The sequence below is a fragment of the Patagioenas fasciata genome, chromosome 1 (assembly GCF_037038585.1).
Source record: "Patagioenas fasciata isolate bPatFas1 chromosome 1, bPatFas1.hap1, whole genome shotgun sequence".
Taxonomy (NCBI): domain Eukaryota; kingdom Metazoa; phylum Chordata; class Aves; order Columbiformes; family Columbidae; genus Patagioenas; species Patagioenas fasciata.
Window position 1 is genome coordinate 207,856,032 of NC_092520.1, and position 18,305 is coordinate 207,874,336.

Genomic DNA, 18,305 nt, shown 5'->3' on the forward strand with positions numbered 1-18,305 from the left:
TAATGTTTTGTGGAGAGATATGTAGAAATACAGATTTTCCTATGGAATTGCGCTCAACGGGAGGTTAGGTCCTACATGAAAAAGCAGTACATATTATGGTGTGATTTAATGGCACAGGGTATTCCCACTTCGCAGCCAAAGGCATGGGGACCATTAATCCAAATTTCCTGTGCTGCTTCTACGGGGCGACCTAAACACGTTGGGAAGGGGGAATAGGAAAAATCCTTTCTTCTTCTTCTATGCCAAATCAGAGTTTTAAATGGCTGAATGGTCCCAGTTAATACCAATGTTCAAGGAGATTGTGGGGATAGATTCAGATGACAGCAACCTCTTTTCCAAAGCTTCCACTTAATCTACAACTGTTTATATTATTTGGAAGGGAAAATCAATAGAAACGCAGCTCCCACCATTTAAATAATGAAGCTCCGAGTGCTTGTCAGAGGCCAACACATACTGAGTCCTTGGCACACTTTCAATACAAGGGATAAAAATCACCAAGCAGTTGTGGCAGGGACTACGAAGGAACAGAGGATTGTGACACTGGGCCACTCAAAACCCTCAGTAGTCAAAGCTAATTTCCCACTGCAAGTCCGACATCTCACCTGTTTTATCACAGAGAAGGACAAAACCCTTCCTCTGCCCAAATTAATCTTCATCAGTTTTCCAGAGTTCACATTAAGCATGATTATCCTCTTCACCCTCACATAGGAAGTGTGACTCTTTCCAAAACTGCAGCCCTTCAACATTAGAAATTATTAAGGCATTTACTCCTTGCAGTAAGAGCAAGTTTTGGGATGGGTCCGCAGCCATTTGGTGGGACAACAAGGAGAGGGTGACCTGCCATGAAGGCAATCCGACCTCTGGCCAGTCAGCAGAGATGCCTTCAGTTCCCCAAGGGCCACCAAGATCTCCAGAAACATTTTCTGGAACCCTTTATGCTTCCAGCAGCAGCATCTGCCAGCAGCATGAGAAGGCTCTGATCTCCAGGCTGACCCAGCTCATAAGGTTTCGACTCTGTCGCTTGAAGAAATGGATTTGGAACAGTTCCTGATTTCACTGCCTGCAGTCCTGCTTGAAGATGTGCTTCTGCCCATCTTTTCCACTAGGTTTGAGGAAAGCAGGAGCAGATATAGTTACTTAGTCACTTCAATCTCAGTTTCATGCACCGTGCAGCAAGGAGGCGTCTGGGTGAGACACCAAAAGAGGCTTTCTGGACCTGGGAGGGAGGTTTGACCCTTCCTCAGGGAAGAAGAAGGGCTCCAGCATCCCTCAAGGGCAGACAGCTGCTATTCTGTCCATGAGGGAAGCGTGGTCTCAACACCAGCCACGGTGGGTGACATTGGTGCCTAGATCTGCTTTCAAGCATGGGAACTGGCGGAGCTGGCATCAGCATCCCTCCCTAGATCCCTTTCTTCAGCTGATCTGGTACACTCAGCTTCCCCTTCCCACATGACATTTTACCAGCTGCAGGCCAAGGATCACCCCTGTTCAGAAACCAGACTGTCTTTTTTGTTTTCTACCCCTCCTGCTCAGAAAAATCTTCCCCAATTCTCCATGAAGTCTCCAAGCTTCTCCTTCCACAGTTCATTACATTTATTGACTAATTTTGCTATCGCCGCAGTACACGGGTCATCACCCACATTTGTATGTGTTTACATTTTCCAATTATTTCCTTAGTAGCTGTTTATCACTAACAGTTTTTGCCCTGCCTGAGTTCTCTCGTAATCGCTCCATCTTATTTCTTCTTTATTCTTTCCATGTGGAAAAAAAATATTTTGTTTGTTTGGTTTTTTTTAATAAAAGACACTCACTATCTCATCCGGTCATTCATTTCACCCTCCTCCTTTTTAATGGGCCTGGTTTATCACCAGCACTTCTTTTTACAAACATCAGGGGAAATAAGCCTTTCTTATCCCCTCCAATAATTCCTATGGTGAGCAGGTATTATTTTGCTTTCTTTTCTTTCGAGCCATGGCAAATTATCAGTACCCTCCATTGCCTCCTCCTTTATTTACAGGGGTCACTGCGTGACGATGGTGAGCGCACGGTCAGGAAACAAAGCCCAGCATCCTCGTCCCCTTCTCATCCACCTTCAAGGTGCCTTCAACGGCATTAGGAGCAGAAGTGTTTGGAGGGGGGAGTGGTAGGACCCATTTGGGCTGCAGACAGTTCTGACGTGCACCAGGACGATCCATGTGCTTCAGCCACATCAAGTTTTAGCATTTCTTGTGTTTGTTAGTTCATAGAATCACAGAATCATTTAGGGTGGAAAAGATCTTCAAGATCATCAAGTCCAACCTTTAACCTAACACTGCAAAGTCCACCCCTAAACCATGTCCCTAAGAACCTCATCTATGTGCCTTTTAAATAACTCCAGGGATGGTGTCACAACCACCTCCCTGGGCAGCCTGTTCCAAGGCTTGACAACCCTTTCCGTGAAGAAGTTTTTCCTCATATCCAATCTATCACAGGATAAATAACAGAAGTGGAGGCAGGACTTACCTGTGCCCAGAGTTTCTCCATTGCAACTCGATCTGCTCCTTGAACTGCCCTGTCCATGTAACTCTTATGTTGACATGGGTGACTGTTGGATGTGGTGACTGACAGAAGGGACCAGCCCAGGGGACCCAGGCAGCTTCCTTGCTGTGTCTCAAAGCATGCTGGACACAGAAATCTTTGCTTCTTAGGACACACACAATCAGTTGGTTGGTTTCATACACAGGCTCTCTCATTAAGGAAGACTGCAGGTAGTGCTCGACATGAGTAGCTGAAGGCAGGAGGAGTTTCTGTCCTTTTGTGGATGACAAGTTGTTGACTTTCTCTATTCCCTGTGAAATAATCATGGTTTTATCACAAGCCTAATCCTTGATTATATTCAGCACCTTCCGCTATCTCAAGAAGGAAGGACTCCCTTGGGGTGCTCACCAAGAGTGGAGAGGACCCTCTTTCTTGCAGGACAAGGTGTGTTAGACCCTTCCCCATGGCCCAGGTCCCAGACATCACTCTGGTGAACTTGGGGGCCACACTCATGCACAAGAGATTAGAGGTCAGACTATCAGTAGGGATGTAAGTGGAGTAGCGCTGATTTACTGTGCCTTGGGAGCTGGACCTACGCAACGCATCGTTCTTTTATTCGGTTTCAAGGTTAAAACAGTTTGCTTAACTATCGCATTTCTGGAGGTCTCTGACCACTCGGCTCCCCACAGTGTCTGATCTTTGCCACCAGGCATTAAACAATGTAACCAACATCTGGCAAGTGAGGCTCAGCATCCCTCTCCTGACCTTCCCAGGGGAAGAACTGTCCATCTGATGTGTAGTATTTTCGTTGTATGCTTTACACTTGCGTGTGTTAAGCCAGAAGCTTCAAGACATTGTGGTATGTTCTCAGTATAGCAACTGTACATGTACAGATAATTAAACTGATGAGAGCATCCAGGAAGAACAATATGCTTCAACTCCAAGCTATTTAGGGGAGGGAGTATATAATATTGCTGTATGTATGGAGAATCTAACAGCGGAATCAGCTCTCTTGACTATGTCTCTAGATATAAGGGTGGATAAAGATGAATGCACAAAAGCCTCTGCACTTATTAAGGTTCTGAAGGCATCCCCCTTCCCCAGTCTCAGCACATGAGGACGTAGCTCTCATTAAGTTTAATTAGTTTCTCTGCACTTATAAATGGTGTGCAGCATAAAACAGGAAGATCGAATTCTATGCATCGGACCTAGCACTATTGTCTATTTTATTTACTTTAATTGCCATTAGATTTGCTAAAATCTGAGTTAGCTTATCATGATTCATAAGATGGTCGTGTAGGTTTTGTATTTATTTTAAAAATTATTTTAATGTGTTTAGAGAATATGCTACAAAAATAAGCATTCACTTAGCTTATTAAACATTTTTAGCAACGAAGAAGTGACTTTGAGTCAAGATGGAAATAAACATCCTTATTCAGGAGAGATTTTTAAAAAGCAAACAGAACATAAGAATGCAGCTGAGCTAGTATGTCTTGGGAAATTATTTTTCCTTTTCCACATCAGCAATAAGAGATCAGGAGCATTTTCAAGCACCAATTTCTGTGGGCCGGATGAAGGGAGATGGACATTTCTACAGTTGATTTGAAACTGGATGAACTAGAGCGCTTCAGAGGTTTACAGTCGAAAAGATAAATGGATTGTGTGAGCTGTCCAATTTCATTATGTGCCCTAGCCAAACTCTTTCTTTAACGTTTGATAGAATTATGATCAAATATTTCAAAATAAAAATGCTGACCTCTGTAGAAATTGTTGTTGACCTTGTCAAGGTAGCTTTAATGCTTAAAAAGAATACGAACAATCTCTCAGTGATATAAAACTTCAACAGATGCTACCAAATCAAAATATATATAGAAGGCAGCTGGTTATTCACACTGGTTGAGCTCTTATCAAACCCTGTTGTCGGCTGAGTGTGAAATGGATTCCTGCCACAGAAAGTTGGCTCTGAGGCTCGCTCCATGTTCAAAGTTCGATTTGCCACATGTGATACAGTCGGATGATTTAAAACACAATTGACTTTCTTGCAGCAGTTGACTACTCTTTTTCAAAATTATACAGATCTCCAGAAACTGAAAGGTAACTACACACAATGACCCAAAATACTTTAAGCCAATCATTTACAATACAGATTATCTGCATAAATTTGTCATGTTGGAAGTGCTTTCTTAAACTAGGCCACATAACTTTCAACCCAGCATGCTGCAAAAAATGCCATGTCTGTGTCTTTTTTCCTTTGCATTAAGACAAGGGTTTGAACCAAAGCCCTGTACACAAACCCTCTTAACTCCACAATGTGCAGTTTGCATCTTGAGCTGCTTTTCAGTTTGTGTTAATTTAGCACCCATCTCCAGTTGGAGAGCTTCACCTAATCTGGTCTCTGTATTCATTATTGCTGTATGTTACATGCAAAGGAAGGTGAAAAACCCTCTGTGGACTCCAGTCCTGTGGTAAAAGCACGAGATACGCTTAGTCCCATTAGTATCTTGGCTTGCTTAAACTGATTATAGATAACTGCAATTAAATCCAAAATTCAGCTGGGGTCTCTGTTAGTATCTCTGTTGCAGGGGTGACTTCCACAGGTTAAATGCCTTTGTGTTGCAAAAAGAGACTTTTTGGACTCTTTGCAAGGATGAGGGAAAGAAGAGTTACCTGGCTACCTGAGCTTCTTCCAGGCCACTCAAAGGATGTAGGAGCTAAAATAACAATTAAGCAGAAAACCGGTAACCCAAGTAAAAAAGTCAGCTGTGTTATGCTGATGTAACTCAGAAGGTCGTCACATCCTGGCTCCACCATGGGAAGCGAGTCTAGAGCAGGATTCCTTCCCCTCACTTGAGACAAGTTCGAGGAAAGAGACAACAGCTTGAGTTTCTCTTGTGTTTGGGGAATGCACATCTAGGGACTGAACACAAACCAGCTCACAGCTCTGGTCCTTGGCCAGGTTGCAGCGCCTTTCACTGTGGGACCAAACCTGGGGTAGGGGACAAAGTCTTGTGCTCTGCCCATTGGATTAAGACGTGGGGCTGGTGGGCTGTGGATGTGGCAGGAAGGATGGGACATGCCACACACATCTGAGCTGTGTCTTGTCTTGCTACAGAACCTGCTACCACATGAGCTAATTCTCCTGGTTTAGGAATATGTGATATCTGGGTTTCTTTACCTGATTGTGACGGCTGATGGGAAATTTGGGACCATCCTTTCTCCGATGTGGCTCATAGGGGAGGAAAATCAATAATTTTGTCTGTGCATGAAAGGAGGATGTAGCATGGAAGGTGTTGGTCTCTTGTCTTGAGTAACAAGCAATTGGATGAGACAAAATGGCCTCAGGTTGTACCAGGAGAGGTTTAGATTGGATATTAGAAAACAATTGTTCACAGAAAGGGTTTCAGGCATTGGAACAGGCTGCCCATGGAAGTGGTGGAGTCACCATCCCTGAAGGTGTTTAAAAACATATAGATAAGGTTCTTAGGCTTAGTTATTAGGGTTAGGCTTAGGCTTTGATGTTGACTTGGCAATGTTAGGTTAACAGTTGGACTTGATGATCTTAAAGGTCTTTTCCAACCAAAGTGATTCTAAGAAACGAGTCAGAAGTTGCTCACTGGCCCATGGGCTCTGCTGGCATCCAGCTGGCTAAACTCTCTTCTCCTTGAATGAGGTGGACAGATCCATCCTGACATCTAGAAGTGGTTCCTGACCCAAGCTATGCCCCAGATGGTGCTCGAGCATTGTTTGTGAGAACATTATCTGGCACAGGCCAGCACTGTGCAAATGGTGCTGCAGTCTGGAGATCAGCAATTAGGTGAACTGGGAGAAACAGTGGTTTGCTTTGAAGCACAGATACTTCTGTTTTTCTGCTTATGTTAAGCCAATGATCTTCAAAGAGGGCAAAGTCCCCCTGCATGTGTGTCTTCCTTCTGCTCTGTTGATCTGTTGTCCACACTCATCTCAGTTTTACATGGAAATCCCACAGATGTTTCATCCAGAAGGAGATGGGAAGTTGTTGAATAGATCGTTAATAGGTTCAAGACACTGAGAATTATTTGAAAGGCTAGTGAATCTAGCCATCATAGCCAAGTATGCCTTTTTCTGCTCTACGGGAACTGAATTTGTTGGAAAGTCAATTGTTCAGTAGCTACTTTTTTCATACCAGTCTTTCCAAGCTTGTGCCTCATAAATTAGCTCAGATTTCCCTGAAAGCTCAAAAAACCCTCTGTCGAAACTGTCAAATTTGGGATGGATTTTCATTAAAGCCATGCTAATCCACAGAATGCAGTTCTTGGTGATACTGTAAAACCTCCCATGTAGTTCAGAGTAGTCTCCTCAAAACATAGTATTTGCTAGAGTAATCACATAGCAAAGCCAGCAGCCAGCCAGCCTTGTCTTCAGGAGTGTCTTGTAAAGGACAAAACAAATTTGATATTGTGTTAGGTTTGGGGAGAAACCCAAGGAAAGATAAAAGAGGAAGGGTCTGTTTCCTCCAACCATCCAGAAACAAACCTAGAAAGTTTAAATAAAGAATAATAAAAGTTGCATGCACAAATTGACTCCGGGCAACTTTTTAACTTGCTTCAGTGATGTTTTCATGGCTGATTAGCTGAGCTGGATGTGACCTTGGCAGTGTTACAAAAGCAATTTTTACATCAGTCAGCATAAGGAATTCCACACTTTCTATCATATCCCTCCTACAAAGATGCCTGCTTGCCTATGAAATCTGGGTTTGCTTCTGTGGTTGGTCAGATCTCACTCTTGGATCCTCACGTGCTCCTGAGCACTGTTCAGTTGGGAAGGACCTGCGGGTGGCTGCGTATGAGGTTACCCTGCACAACCTCCTTCACTGCCCAGAAAGATTACTCAGGGAAAACGTCTGGATTTTGACCACTTGTCATTGATTCTCAGGCCTCTGGAAATCCTGTGCAAAGGGCTGCTTGTGCAAGAGACAGTGGACCTGGCACAGATGCTTCCTGAATCATAGAATTATCAAATCACAGAACAGTTTGGGTTGAAAGGGACCTTCAAAGCTCATCTGGTCCAAGCCCCCTGCAACGAACAGGGACATCTTCACCCACATCAGGTTGCTCAGAGCCCTGTCCTAGGATGTTTCCAAGGATGGGGCATCTACCACCTCTCTGGGCAACCTGTGCCAGTCATGTGCATCCAACCAACATGTCCGGCGCAGAGATGCAGACTCCTGAAAGATCCCTGGCAGAAATACCTCACAGTGTGCCACTCCTGCTGGTACCCCAAGCACCAGCAGCACCCCAGGACATCAGTCTGAATGCCAGGTACAGCATCCTCTCCCTGTCTCTGGCCCTGCAGGAGACAGTGATGTACATTGCCACATGAGATCATCATAGAATCACAGAATCATAGAATACCTGGTTGGGAGGGACCATAAGGACCATCTGGTTCAACCTTTCTTGGTAAAAGCAGAGTCTAGATTAGATTAGGCACATAGCTCAGCACCCTGCCCAGATGAATCTTAAAAATATGCAGTGTTAGAGAGTTGACCCCTTCTCTAGGGATACTATTCCAATGGCTGATTGTTCTCATTGTGAAAAACTTCCCTCTTGTGTTCAATCACAATCTCCCCAGAGCTAATTTGTACCCCTTACCCCTTGTCTTTTCCATGTGACTCCTTGTAAAAACGGAGTCTCCAGCTTCTATGCAACCACCCTCGAAATACTGGAACATGGTGATGAGGTCTCTCTAAGTATTCTTTACTCAAGAATGAACAAGTTCTCTCAGCCTTTCCTCATGCAGCAGCTTCCCAGTCCTTTGATAATCTTTGTGGACTCTCTCCAGCCTGTCCACATATTTTTTGTATAGTGGGGACCAAAACTGAACACAATTCCAGGTGTGGCCTCAGAAGCTCTGAGAAGAGTGGGATAATGACTCCTTCATCTCTGCTGGTGATGCTGTTGTTGATGCAGCCCAGCGTCCTGTCACCCTTCTTTGCTTACAGCAGTGTTCTAATTCTAAGCAGCCACCAAATCTCCTTGTGCTTCAGGTCTATGGGTGAAAAAAACATGTACACAAATTGGGGGCCAGCCACAAAACTCATCCTTTGTCCACCCTCAGCATCTCTCGGCTCTACATGGAGACATGAGCTTCTCCCAGCAGAGACAGAGAGGAGATGGAGCAAAGGGCTGAGGGGGGAAAAGCAGAAAAACTGAGGCTTTTGTTATGCATGAAAGGTCTGAGCATGGAGCAGCAAAGACAGGCAGATTTCCCATCCCAGCACCAGTAGCAGCCAGCTGATCCTTTTGGATGCGGTCACCTGAAAACACTGTTGGAGTCACAGGATGACACAGAACACAACAGAGACGAATGGGGTCACTGGGCACCGATGCAGACCCATCTGAATGGAAGAAGCGTGCAGCTGCCTCTGCATCAGGCAAGAAGGGGAGGAGGGATGCTACAGACCCAAAAGTGTCTTTTTCCTCCCACCGCTTCTCATTTTGGCTTTGACATGAATTTGCCATGCAGACTCAGCCAGCTCAGGCTCTCTACGTCCTCTGACTACAAAAATGTTTAAGCAGATTCACATTGCTAATATGTAGGGGAATTAGCGAGTATCACCAGTGGCTTCTGACTTAAGATACGGAGTGTCAGGTATTAGCTGAACCCAGAAATGCAGCTATCCGTGAACATTTCTGAAGCAACTTGTCAGTAGGGTGTTTCTAGTACTTTTACCAAACAGATTTTGGGCATTTTTTTTGTCTTTGTCTCTCTGACCCTAATAAATCTTAATTCCCACAACTTGTGGGTGTCGACTTTCCAAGAAAAACATCAATGGCACTCTGTCACCACCCTCCACGTTCCCGAGGTGGCTGCTGGAGGCGAGTTGTCTCATTTTCCTGTGTAAATGAAGAAAAGAGATTTTTAGAGCCAACCGCCGATGCTGGGAAAGAGATGCTGTGTGTGCCAGCACGAGCAACGCTCCCACCGCCGGTCCCCGACACTGGCGGAGTTCAGCTGCTTCGTGGTAAAAAATAAGGCGTTCTCTCTCCAGGCATCTTGCATTTCAGTGAATAATTTTTCACCCAGCTACATCCCAGCCTGTTTTGATTATGTGCACTCCATATACTGACAACGTAACGCGGAGACGAGTGGTGGATCAATCCCATAAGGGGAATTGCAGCCCCAAGCCTTCAGTGTGAGCAGTTTTGTATGGTGCTATTGCACTGTATTTGGACAAGACGATAGCTGAAAGGACCATTATTTGGTGTTTTTATAACATTACTATGCAGTGACTTTGGATTTTTCTGTTCTTCGAAGCACGTAAAATGAGTTAAACAAGAGGATGACAGAGGTGTTGGCAGAGCCGATTTGACAAGAAGAGAATTGCGAGTGAGTGGCAGCTGGATGCCCCCTGGATGAGAGATTTTGGTGTTTCATGCACAAGGAAGCAGGGGCGGGAGGGAGTTATGGTCCGTAACTATCACGAGGTAATGTACTGCCTAATGCACATTGCTGGCCTTCAGCAGATAAGGCTGCTGGCCGCTGAATAACCAACACCTCAAGGCACAGAGTAGCAACACAAAGTGTCTATATGGACATTTTTACTGCCCTTATCGCCATGGTGTTGGAGAATAGCTTTGTGGTTGGTTTTAGCAGATGATCTAATTCAGCTATGGCACCTGGATCTTGCTTCATTAGCAAATGAAAATAGTTGGTGAAGGGGAAGAATTGTGCTTGAATCACCATTTTTCACTTTTATTTCCTCCTGATTACACTGCCCAAGGCTCGAGATGGGTGAGAGCTGCTGCCAGCTGATGGAGAAGCGTTGTACCCTGCCTAGTGGTACCGCACTGGGCACAGCCAAGGCAGGAATTACTCCGTATTCATACAAATTGCTTCTTTTTCCACCTCAGCTCTCCCGCTGATGGACTGGCCACACCGCACACATTACCCAGACTACATTTCTACTCAAACCACTGAAGATATGTTTTTCAAACATCCAACCTTTGAATGTTTAGCAAAATTGGACCAAGTGAGGAAGACTCAAGAGGATGATTTGAACTAGACACACTTCACAGTCCATCTTGCAGAAACCAAACCTGCTTGGAAACTCACTGGACAGCATCTGCTATGTTTGAGCTCATAAATAAAATAGTTTGGGTCTCGCTGGCTGGGCTGGCAGCCACATGGCTTGTATCAGCAATAGTTTGGCCAGCAGGACCAGGGCATTGATCATCCCCCTGTACTGGGCACTGTACTGGGCTGCACCATGAATCCTGGGGTCAGTTTTGGGTCCCTCACAACAAGGAAGACCTTGAGGTGCTGGAGAGAGTCCAGAGAAGGGAACGGAGTTGGTGAAGGGTCTGGAGCACAAGTGTGATGGGAGTGGCTGAGGGATCTGGGGGTTCAGCTGGAGAACAGGAGCTGAGGGGAGACCTCACTCTGCAACTGCCTGAAAGGAGGTTGTAGCCTCTTATCCCAGGATAAGAGGGTTGTAGTCTTTAGTCTCTTATCCCAAGTAACAAGCAATAGAACAAGAGGAAACAGCCTCAAGTTGCACCAGGGGAGGTTTAGACTGGATATTAGAAAAAATTTATTCCCAGCAAGGGTTGTCAGGCATTGGAACAGGCTGCCCAGGGGAGTGGTGGAGTCACCATCCCTGGAGGGGTTTGAAAGACACATATATGAGGTTTTTAGGAACATGGTTTAGCGGTAGACTTGGCAGTGTTAGGTTAATGGTTGGACTCAGTGATCTTAAAGGTCTTTTCCAACCAAAACAGTTCTATGATTCTATGGCACAGCCTGGCTTGTGTTCCTAGGATTACACTGCCTCTCTCCTCCTGACAGGGTGACCATCCTGGGGACTGTGTCTGGCCTGGACTACGCTCTGGTGGCTTTGGCTTGGAGGGTGACGATGGACCAGCCTGTGTCAGCACTCACTCACAGTTAAATAGCAACGATCTGAGTCCTGGAGCCTGTGTCTGACCACAGCTGGGTTACAGCACAAAATCAGTGCAGGTTGAGCACCAGCGCTGCAAACGGTCTTTAGCGCTGCAGCACTTGGCGTACCAGTGTCTCATCTCTATATTCTCATCATGCATCTTGTTGCAAGTCCCTCCAGCAAGGAGACGGTGGATGGTAGCGGTCTTTAATCTAATGAAACAAGGCATTACCAAGTGTGATCTAGTTACCTGATTCCCACAGTTCCACATGTCTCTGTGCTGGATGGATTTGGGTGGTGCACGTCTGTCCGTATGTTGAAACTGTGCAACTCCCAGAAACCCTCTGCCACGGAGAATTAAGGAACAGCTATGAAATGGGGGAGGGGAAATAGAAAGGCTTGCTTGACAGTTAATAAAACAATAAAATATACTTTGTGTGTGCCCACGTTTCTAGGGACATACCAGCAGCTGCTAATACCGTGTCATCTGTTTTTTATTCATGGCCCTGCAGGACTGTGGATAGATAATGTGTCTCTATAACTCACTCATTTCTGAGTGTAATGGGAAGCTGTCACTGAGAAACATGCTTCTCTGCCAAAAGTGGGCAGCCTGTCTTTCCACTGGGGAAACACATGACTCTGGAACTCCTCAGGCTGCTCAAAACCCAGTAACATTGTCTTTTAATTATGTTGAATATTTAATACTGGAATGCTTGTGTTTCTGCTGTATTTTCCATGATGACTGGCAGAATGATCTGATAAAGCTACAGGCAAATCCTTGCACTTCTCTGATTTTGCTAGTTGAGACAGGCAAATGTTTACTTGATGATAGGCAGATGTGGGACTCAATGATCTTAAAGGTCTTTTCCAATCAAAATGATTCAATGATTCTACGATTCTATATTGGCAGGTCAGCACTGGGTATCCATCCAGATACCTATGTTGAACTGCAAACCATAAACTTTTGGCCCTGAACACTGAAATACTCTCTACTGATTTTTTTTCTGATCTTGCAGTTCCCTCACTGAATGGAAGGACAAGAAGGTCACATAAAATAAGCAGCATAGCAACGTTTGATATATCGTTAAGCAGTCCTTATTGACTCAAGTTCATCAATATTTCTTTTTAAGCCTCAAACATTTACTAAATACATACTCTAAATGCTATCCAAATGCTCAGTACTTTACTGAATTACAGCTCAGTTTTCATTCCAGGGACTGATACAAATTGAAGGTACTACTAGAGGAACACATTCCTTTGCGAGACTCAGCCATGATATCTCTGGTCAATACAACGCAATTGCAATGGAGTTTTGTGGAAAGTGTTGTGTTTGCAAGTCCAGAGAGCCCAAGCTGCAAAGTGCTGCCTGTCCTAGGTTGGGATTAGGGAGTACAGGTAGGACTCCAGAGCTGGGAAAGCACCAGGCTCACTGCCATGCAGAAAAGCCTCAGGAACAGTGTCTGGCTATGAAATGGCTGGTGTGTGTGCCTAAAATTCCACTATATAGAAGCAAGACTCCCTTAGCCTTTCGTCATGGCAGGGGGAGAGCCTCCCCAAACGCAGGGTCTTCCACGGACACGGTTGGGACCACAACTGGGACTTTGCTGATTTCTCTAGTGAAAATAACAGTTGATTTGCAGTGCATTGTTCTTCACGTGCATTTTTGCAAGGAGGGTCCTGCAGCGGGAGGGAGCAGCAGGGGAAACTGGCTCAATCACATTGCTCTGACAACTCACCCCCACCAGCAAAGCACACTCAGCCCTGGCTGCTCCAACTGCAGGATCTTTTCGTGGCATACTCCAGCCCAAGCTCTGGTCATCCAGCTGCAGCTCTGACATCCTCCCCCAGGCTGCTTTTTCTGATGCAGGTTACATAGAGGATGCCAGGAAGGTGTGGATAGGAGGAGATGAAGGGCAGCAGATGCAGGCAGATCCCAGTTGCTGCCCGGGCAGCTCACAGGGCACCACAGTCCAGCCCTGCAGCACTGAGGACACAGTTTGGTTTCTGGTTTGAATGCCAACTGTTATTCCTGAGGGATTCACAATCTATCTTGCTGACCATCCCACTATACTGGATGTAGAAGGTCCTGGGCGCACTTCATATTGATTTCCCTGCTCCCAGAGACCAGTCCCCATCTTCTTTAATGCGTCTGTGACGGAAGTTTTATTAATGCAAAATGAATATCCTTCTGAAAAATGAAGTCCAGAAATTAATAATGCATTAAAACAACTTGCCACAGGCATCGCTAATGAGCTCTTTGTCTGCCCGGTTCACATGAAAGGAGGTCATTGCTCAGCCGTTCCCATTGCGAATGCCAGGCAGATTAACTGTTAACACTGAGTCCGTGGGTCTCTCCTGAGACAGCGGGACAGGTTTTAGCTCAGCTTGTGCCTGACAGGGTTTTCCTGCTATACACATTTGTCTGGAGAAGTCTTTGCTACCTGGAGAAGATACCTTCCTCCTCTCTCCTCCAGAGACTCAGGTTGCCCATCAGGTGTTGTGAGGACACAGGACTCATCCCACTGGAAAGGACAATAACCTTGCAGAGTTTAAGAGGAGAGCAGAAAGTAATCTTGGAGAGGACTAGCAGGGCTTAACTTCACCACCATAAGCCTCTTCAGGGACACTGGCCCAGTAACTAACCTGGCACGGCTCCAGTGCTGTGTCTGCATCTATTGTTCTTCTCCTTTATCTCGCAAGGCAAAGGGTGATCCTGCCTTATCTGCTGCCACAGGCTTTGGAGAAGGCCCCAGGCAAGGGCAGTGGAGATCATGTCCCTGCCAAACCCCGGGGGCAGGAGGGGGGCTGTGCTGGCGGAGGAGCAGCCCTCGCTGGGCAGTAGAAAGGGAATGTTGTCACACCATATCGACCACCTTGCCGTGGCTTTTTCAGCAGTCAGGTCTCACTCAGCAGAGATAAGGAGGCAACGTGTTGTGTTTACCCATCTCGCCTGGGGAGGGTGGCTGAAGGCAGGTGCTCCTCACTGGATGCCTGGGCTGGATGCAGCAGTGCGTGGGTGAGGGAGCTGGACATCACTGCTCCATGATGTGGCTGGAGATCAGAAGGGGATTTCACCCCTTGTCCTGCACTCCTTGTGACCGTGCTGGCTGGCTGGAGCTGAGGGACCCATCACTTCCCCATGGGCAGTTTGTTTCACATCAGCCATTTATTGATCTGTTCTGCCTTCTTGCAAAATACAAAAGCTCAACCTATCCCCTCCAAGTGCTTCTCCAGGCTTGGGAAAATGCCACTGTGTTTGAGGCACGCTTTTTTGCCCCTGTTCCCCACCCTCGTCCTCTCAGGTGGGACACCCAGCAAGGTTGGCCGATGGCTTGCTTCCTTGCTTGGCAGCACAATTGCCCATCTATCAAAATAACTGAGTCACCCCAGAGCACTGGGAGCCAGGCAGTGCCACCCACACGGTGCCGTACCAGCAATGCACACTGTCATGCGGATGCTCAGGTTCACCTCCACCAACTGCCCCACCAGTGGCCTTGGCCGTGGAGGGGTCAGTCCTGCCCTCCCCTCCACCCATCACTGGCCATGCAGTCCCACCCCTGGGCTGGGAAGAAATCCCCTTTTGGTGCAGAGAGTTTGGCCCTATCGGGAGAGAAAGGAGAAGGGAGGCTTGGGCAGGAATGGGGGAAAAGCAACACTTAGAATCTCAGACTGCATATCAGATCATTTTGGTTGGAAGAGACCCTCCAGATCATCATAGTCTATATCTAGCACTAAACCATATCCCTAAAAACCCTGTCTATGCACCTTTTAAACCCCTCCAGGGATGGTGACTCTACCAGTTCCCTGGGCAGCCTATTCCACTGCTTCACAGACCTTTCTGTGAAGAATTTTTTCCTAATACCCAATTTGAACTATCCCTGGCGTAACTTGAGGCCATTTCCTCTTGTCCTGTCACTTGCTACTTGGAAGAAGAGACCGACATCCTCCGTGCTACAACCTCCTTTCAGGTAGTTGTAGACAGATAGGCACAAAACCCTCTTCCTCTCTCTCCTTCACAAGTTTGTGTTCGTTTTTCTGCCGTTAAGCTGAAAACTCAACCAACGCCACCAGTAAGTACAAGCACAGAGCCTTTGTATCTCTGAATTCACATGGTGGTCTTACCATCCTCTTCATCACAGTACCTGGGTACCTCATAAGCCAGACTGTAGCTTGTCCTTAAAATGCTTTGGCAAAGGGAGTTTTATCTTACAGCAGACAGGGATGCTGAGAATGCCCATCCCAACCAGCACAATACTACGAGAGAAGTATCTGAGGAGTCACCAAAGAGACCGGTGGAGCTGATGTGCTCTTGGCTTGGATCCCTGAAGGGACTCAAGGGGACGAAGGACATGACCATGGCCCCATGCCTGGTCTACTCAGTCATCTGGGAGCTAGTTCAGGAGTCTGTGAAAGGCAATGCAGCACCTAGTGTAGACATAGCAGATACTCCAACAGTTGTGCCTGAGAAGTCTGATTTGGGAGTTAAAATGAAGCTTGTTGCATCCCACCTATTCGTCACCTGCCAGGCTGTTCTTCCCACACAGCAACTTGACTCGTATTCAGAGGTTGCTTTCAGCTAGTGCTGCAGTTAGGCACAGCTATTGCTTCTTTCTTCACTGGCACGACCTAGAAACCACCTTTGTGTTGGGTGCACAGACAAAGAGCAGTATGGATGTTGCTGGTAACTGCGCTGGGATGTAGCAGGCAGACGGGTGGGTGGAGGACGGCATAATGTTCACGTGAATGCCAGGGAAGAATTTCAGGCTTGGACCAGCTGTGTCAGTACTAGGACAGTGCTGGGCTTAGGGACATATTTAGAGAGAGGTTGAGAGTCTTAAGAATCTCTTTGGGAGTTAAGTACAAATAAGGTGTTCTTTTCAACACAAGCTGCGTTTGTATTTACAGGACAGGGCAGTCAATTAGAACAGCAGGGCTCTCAGGTTCCCGCCACCCATTTTCTGCACAGTATCATCATTTCATCTCCATTTAACGACAGGTTCATGTCTGGGGTAACTCTGACTCAGCGGTTCGGCAGACTTGCTGGGGCAATCAAGCCTGCAAAGAGCTTTATTTTCACTGAGGTTCACAGCACAGATATTTGTAGACCAAATCCTTATGAGCAGTCACCAGGGAACGCTGTTGGGATCTCTCACCTGTGTCAGTGTTGCTGTAACCATCGCAGCTCTGGCATCTGGGGCTCTTACAGGCTGTGGATTCACAGGCTGCATCTACCTGGAGCCTTTGTATCCTGTTTTCCTACCAGTGATAGACAGGACAAGAGTTCTGTTATGGTCAAGACTTCAGGAGCCCAGCAGGAAACACAGGAGCTCAGCAGAGCTGGTAGAAATTCATAGGGAGAAGGAAGCATTGAACCTAAAAGTCAAATAAGGTTTTGCAGAAAAGGCAGTAATGCACTGTCCTTTATATGTGGTGAACAGTTTCTCTGAGCTTGGCTTTTACATTCTTACAAAACCTATTTTGAAAGTGTGTGTTACTTTTTCCTTGCAAGTGCATAAATCTTAATCCCTAAATGACAAGCACTACTGAATGGGAAACTATTTTGTGCTGTCATTTACTTCTCATTTGGTCCTGTCACATCCTATCTTTTGGCACTATGTATTTTCTTAGTGTTATGAGCGTACATCTGTGCTGTGTGTGTGAGAGCGGGTGTCTGAAATGTGTTTGCAAAGGTCCTTGATAAAAAAGCTTTAACAACTAAAGTTATCAGAGAGGCACGAGTGAGCTGGTCAGGGTAGATCTCAACACTGGCAGGCAGCAGGTCAACTGCCTGCAGAGACATTAAGCACTGAAGATGTCAAAATTGCCAGGTTTTTAGTATTTACCTAGGTGGGAAACTACTGCTCATTTCAAGGAGCTCATGGTGCTTGCAGATTCAGCTTGAACACCAGAGGGAACATAAAACAACAGCAGTGGAGCCCCTTCGAGGAGAGCATTTCCCTCCAGCAGCACAGTGCAGTTACATCCAAGTTCTCCTCATTAATCACCTTCTTTCATTCTTGTTTTCCAGCCAAAGCTTTTGGCCAAGGAGTTGCTTGATTTGGTGGCATCTCATTTCAACCTGAAGGAGAAGGAGTACTTCGGAATTGCGTTCACAGATGAAACGTAAGTGCGAGGAATTAAGGACCTAAGAGGCAACTCTTAGATCACAGGAAATCTCGTTGGAGTTTTGTCATGAGCAAAATGGCCAGTGGAGAAGACCTGAGAACCCCAAAGTCCTAGACCAAGGTCTAGGGAGGCATGGACCTCACATCGGAGTCTGTCCTCTACTGTCTCTCCTTCCAAGGGTTGGAGGCTGAGTTAAGCACAGTCGGAGGTGTACAGAGGTAGCAACAATCCCTTCCTAATCCCACGTTCAAAGAGTTTGTGTGATTTGGCATTGGTAAAAGGTTAATGTAAGATCTCATGGACTTAAGATCCACTCGCTAGTTCAAAATTATTACCAGATTGGCAGAAATGTTAAAGTTTTAATCAGTTTATTCACTCAAGCATGCTTTAAAAAAATGCTAAATCATTTCAAGAAAAAAAAACCTCACAAAATCACTCTATTATTTCTGATGTTTTATATCCCAGATTAGAGTTTCTTGAAAAATTGAAAGAAGAAAGTGTAGGAAAGGAAGGGACTGCCAAATTTCACGTGAACAAAAAGCATTTTAAAATAGAAAACGTTCATTGTGGAAAGGATTTGAGCTCATCGGGAATCACACAACAGTCTTACACTAAACCAAAGGATGGGACCCTGACACTGCAGTCATCTCAGGCACTGTTGATTGTTCGCCTTGAACTCCAGCTCCCAAAGTCCTGATATTACCACATAATTTAAGGTTTTGTCCCAAGACAGCCCATTTCTACC

The 18,305-nt window shown here is 45.9% G+C and overlaps 1 protein-coding gene across 9 annotated transcripts in view; it reads left to right on the forward strand.

Moving 5' to 3' along the window:
* The window catches only part of FRMD4A (FERM domain containing 4A), a 388,388-nt gene that overhangs the window by 266,456 nt on the left and 103,627 nt on the right, over positions 1-18,305 (forward strand). For all 9 annotated transcript variants that reach the window (XM_065829459.2, XM_065829460.1, XM_065829457.2 and 6 more), the window contains exon 3: positions 17,463-17,557. In XM_065829459.2, the coding sequence (XP_065685531.1) occupies positions 17,463-17,557 (95 nt within the window). The remainder of the gene's footprint in view (positions 1-17,462; positions 17,558-18,305) is intronic.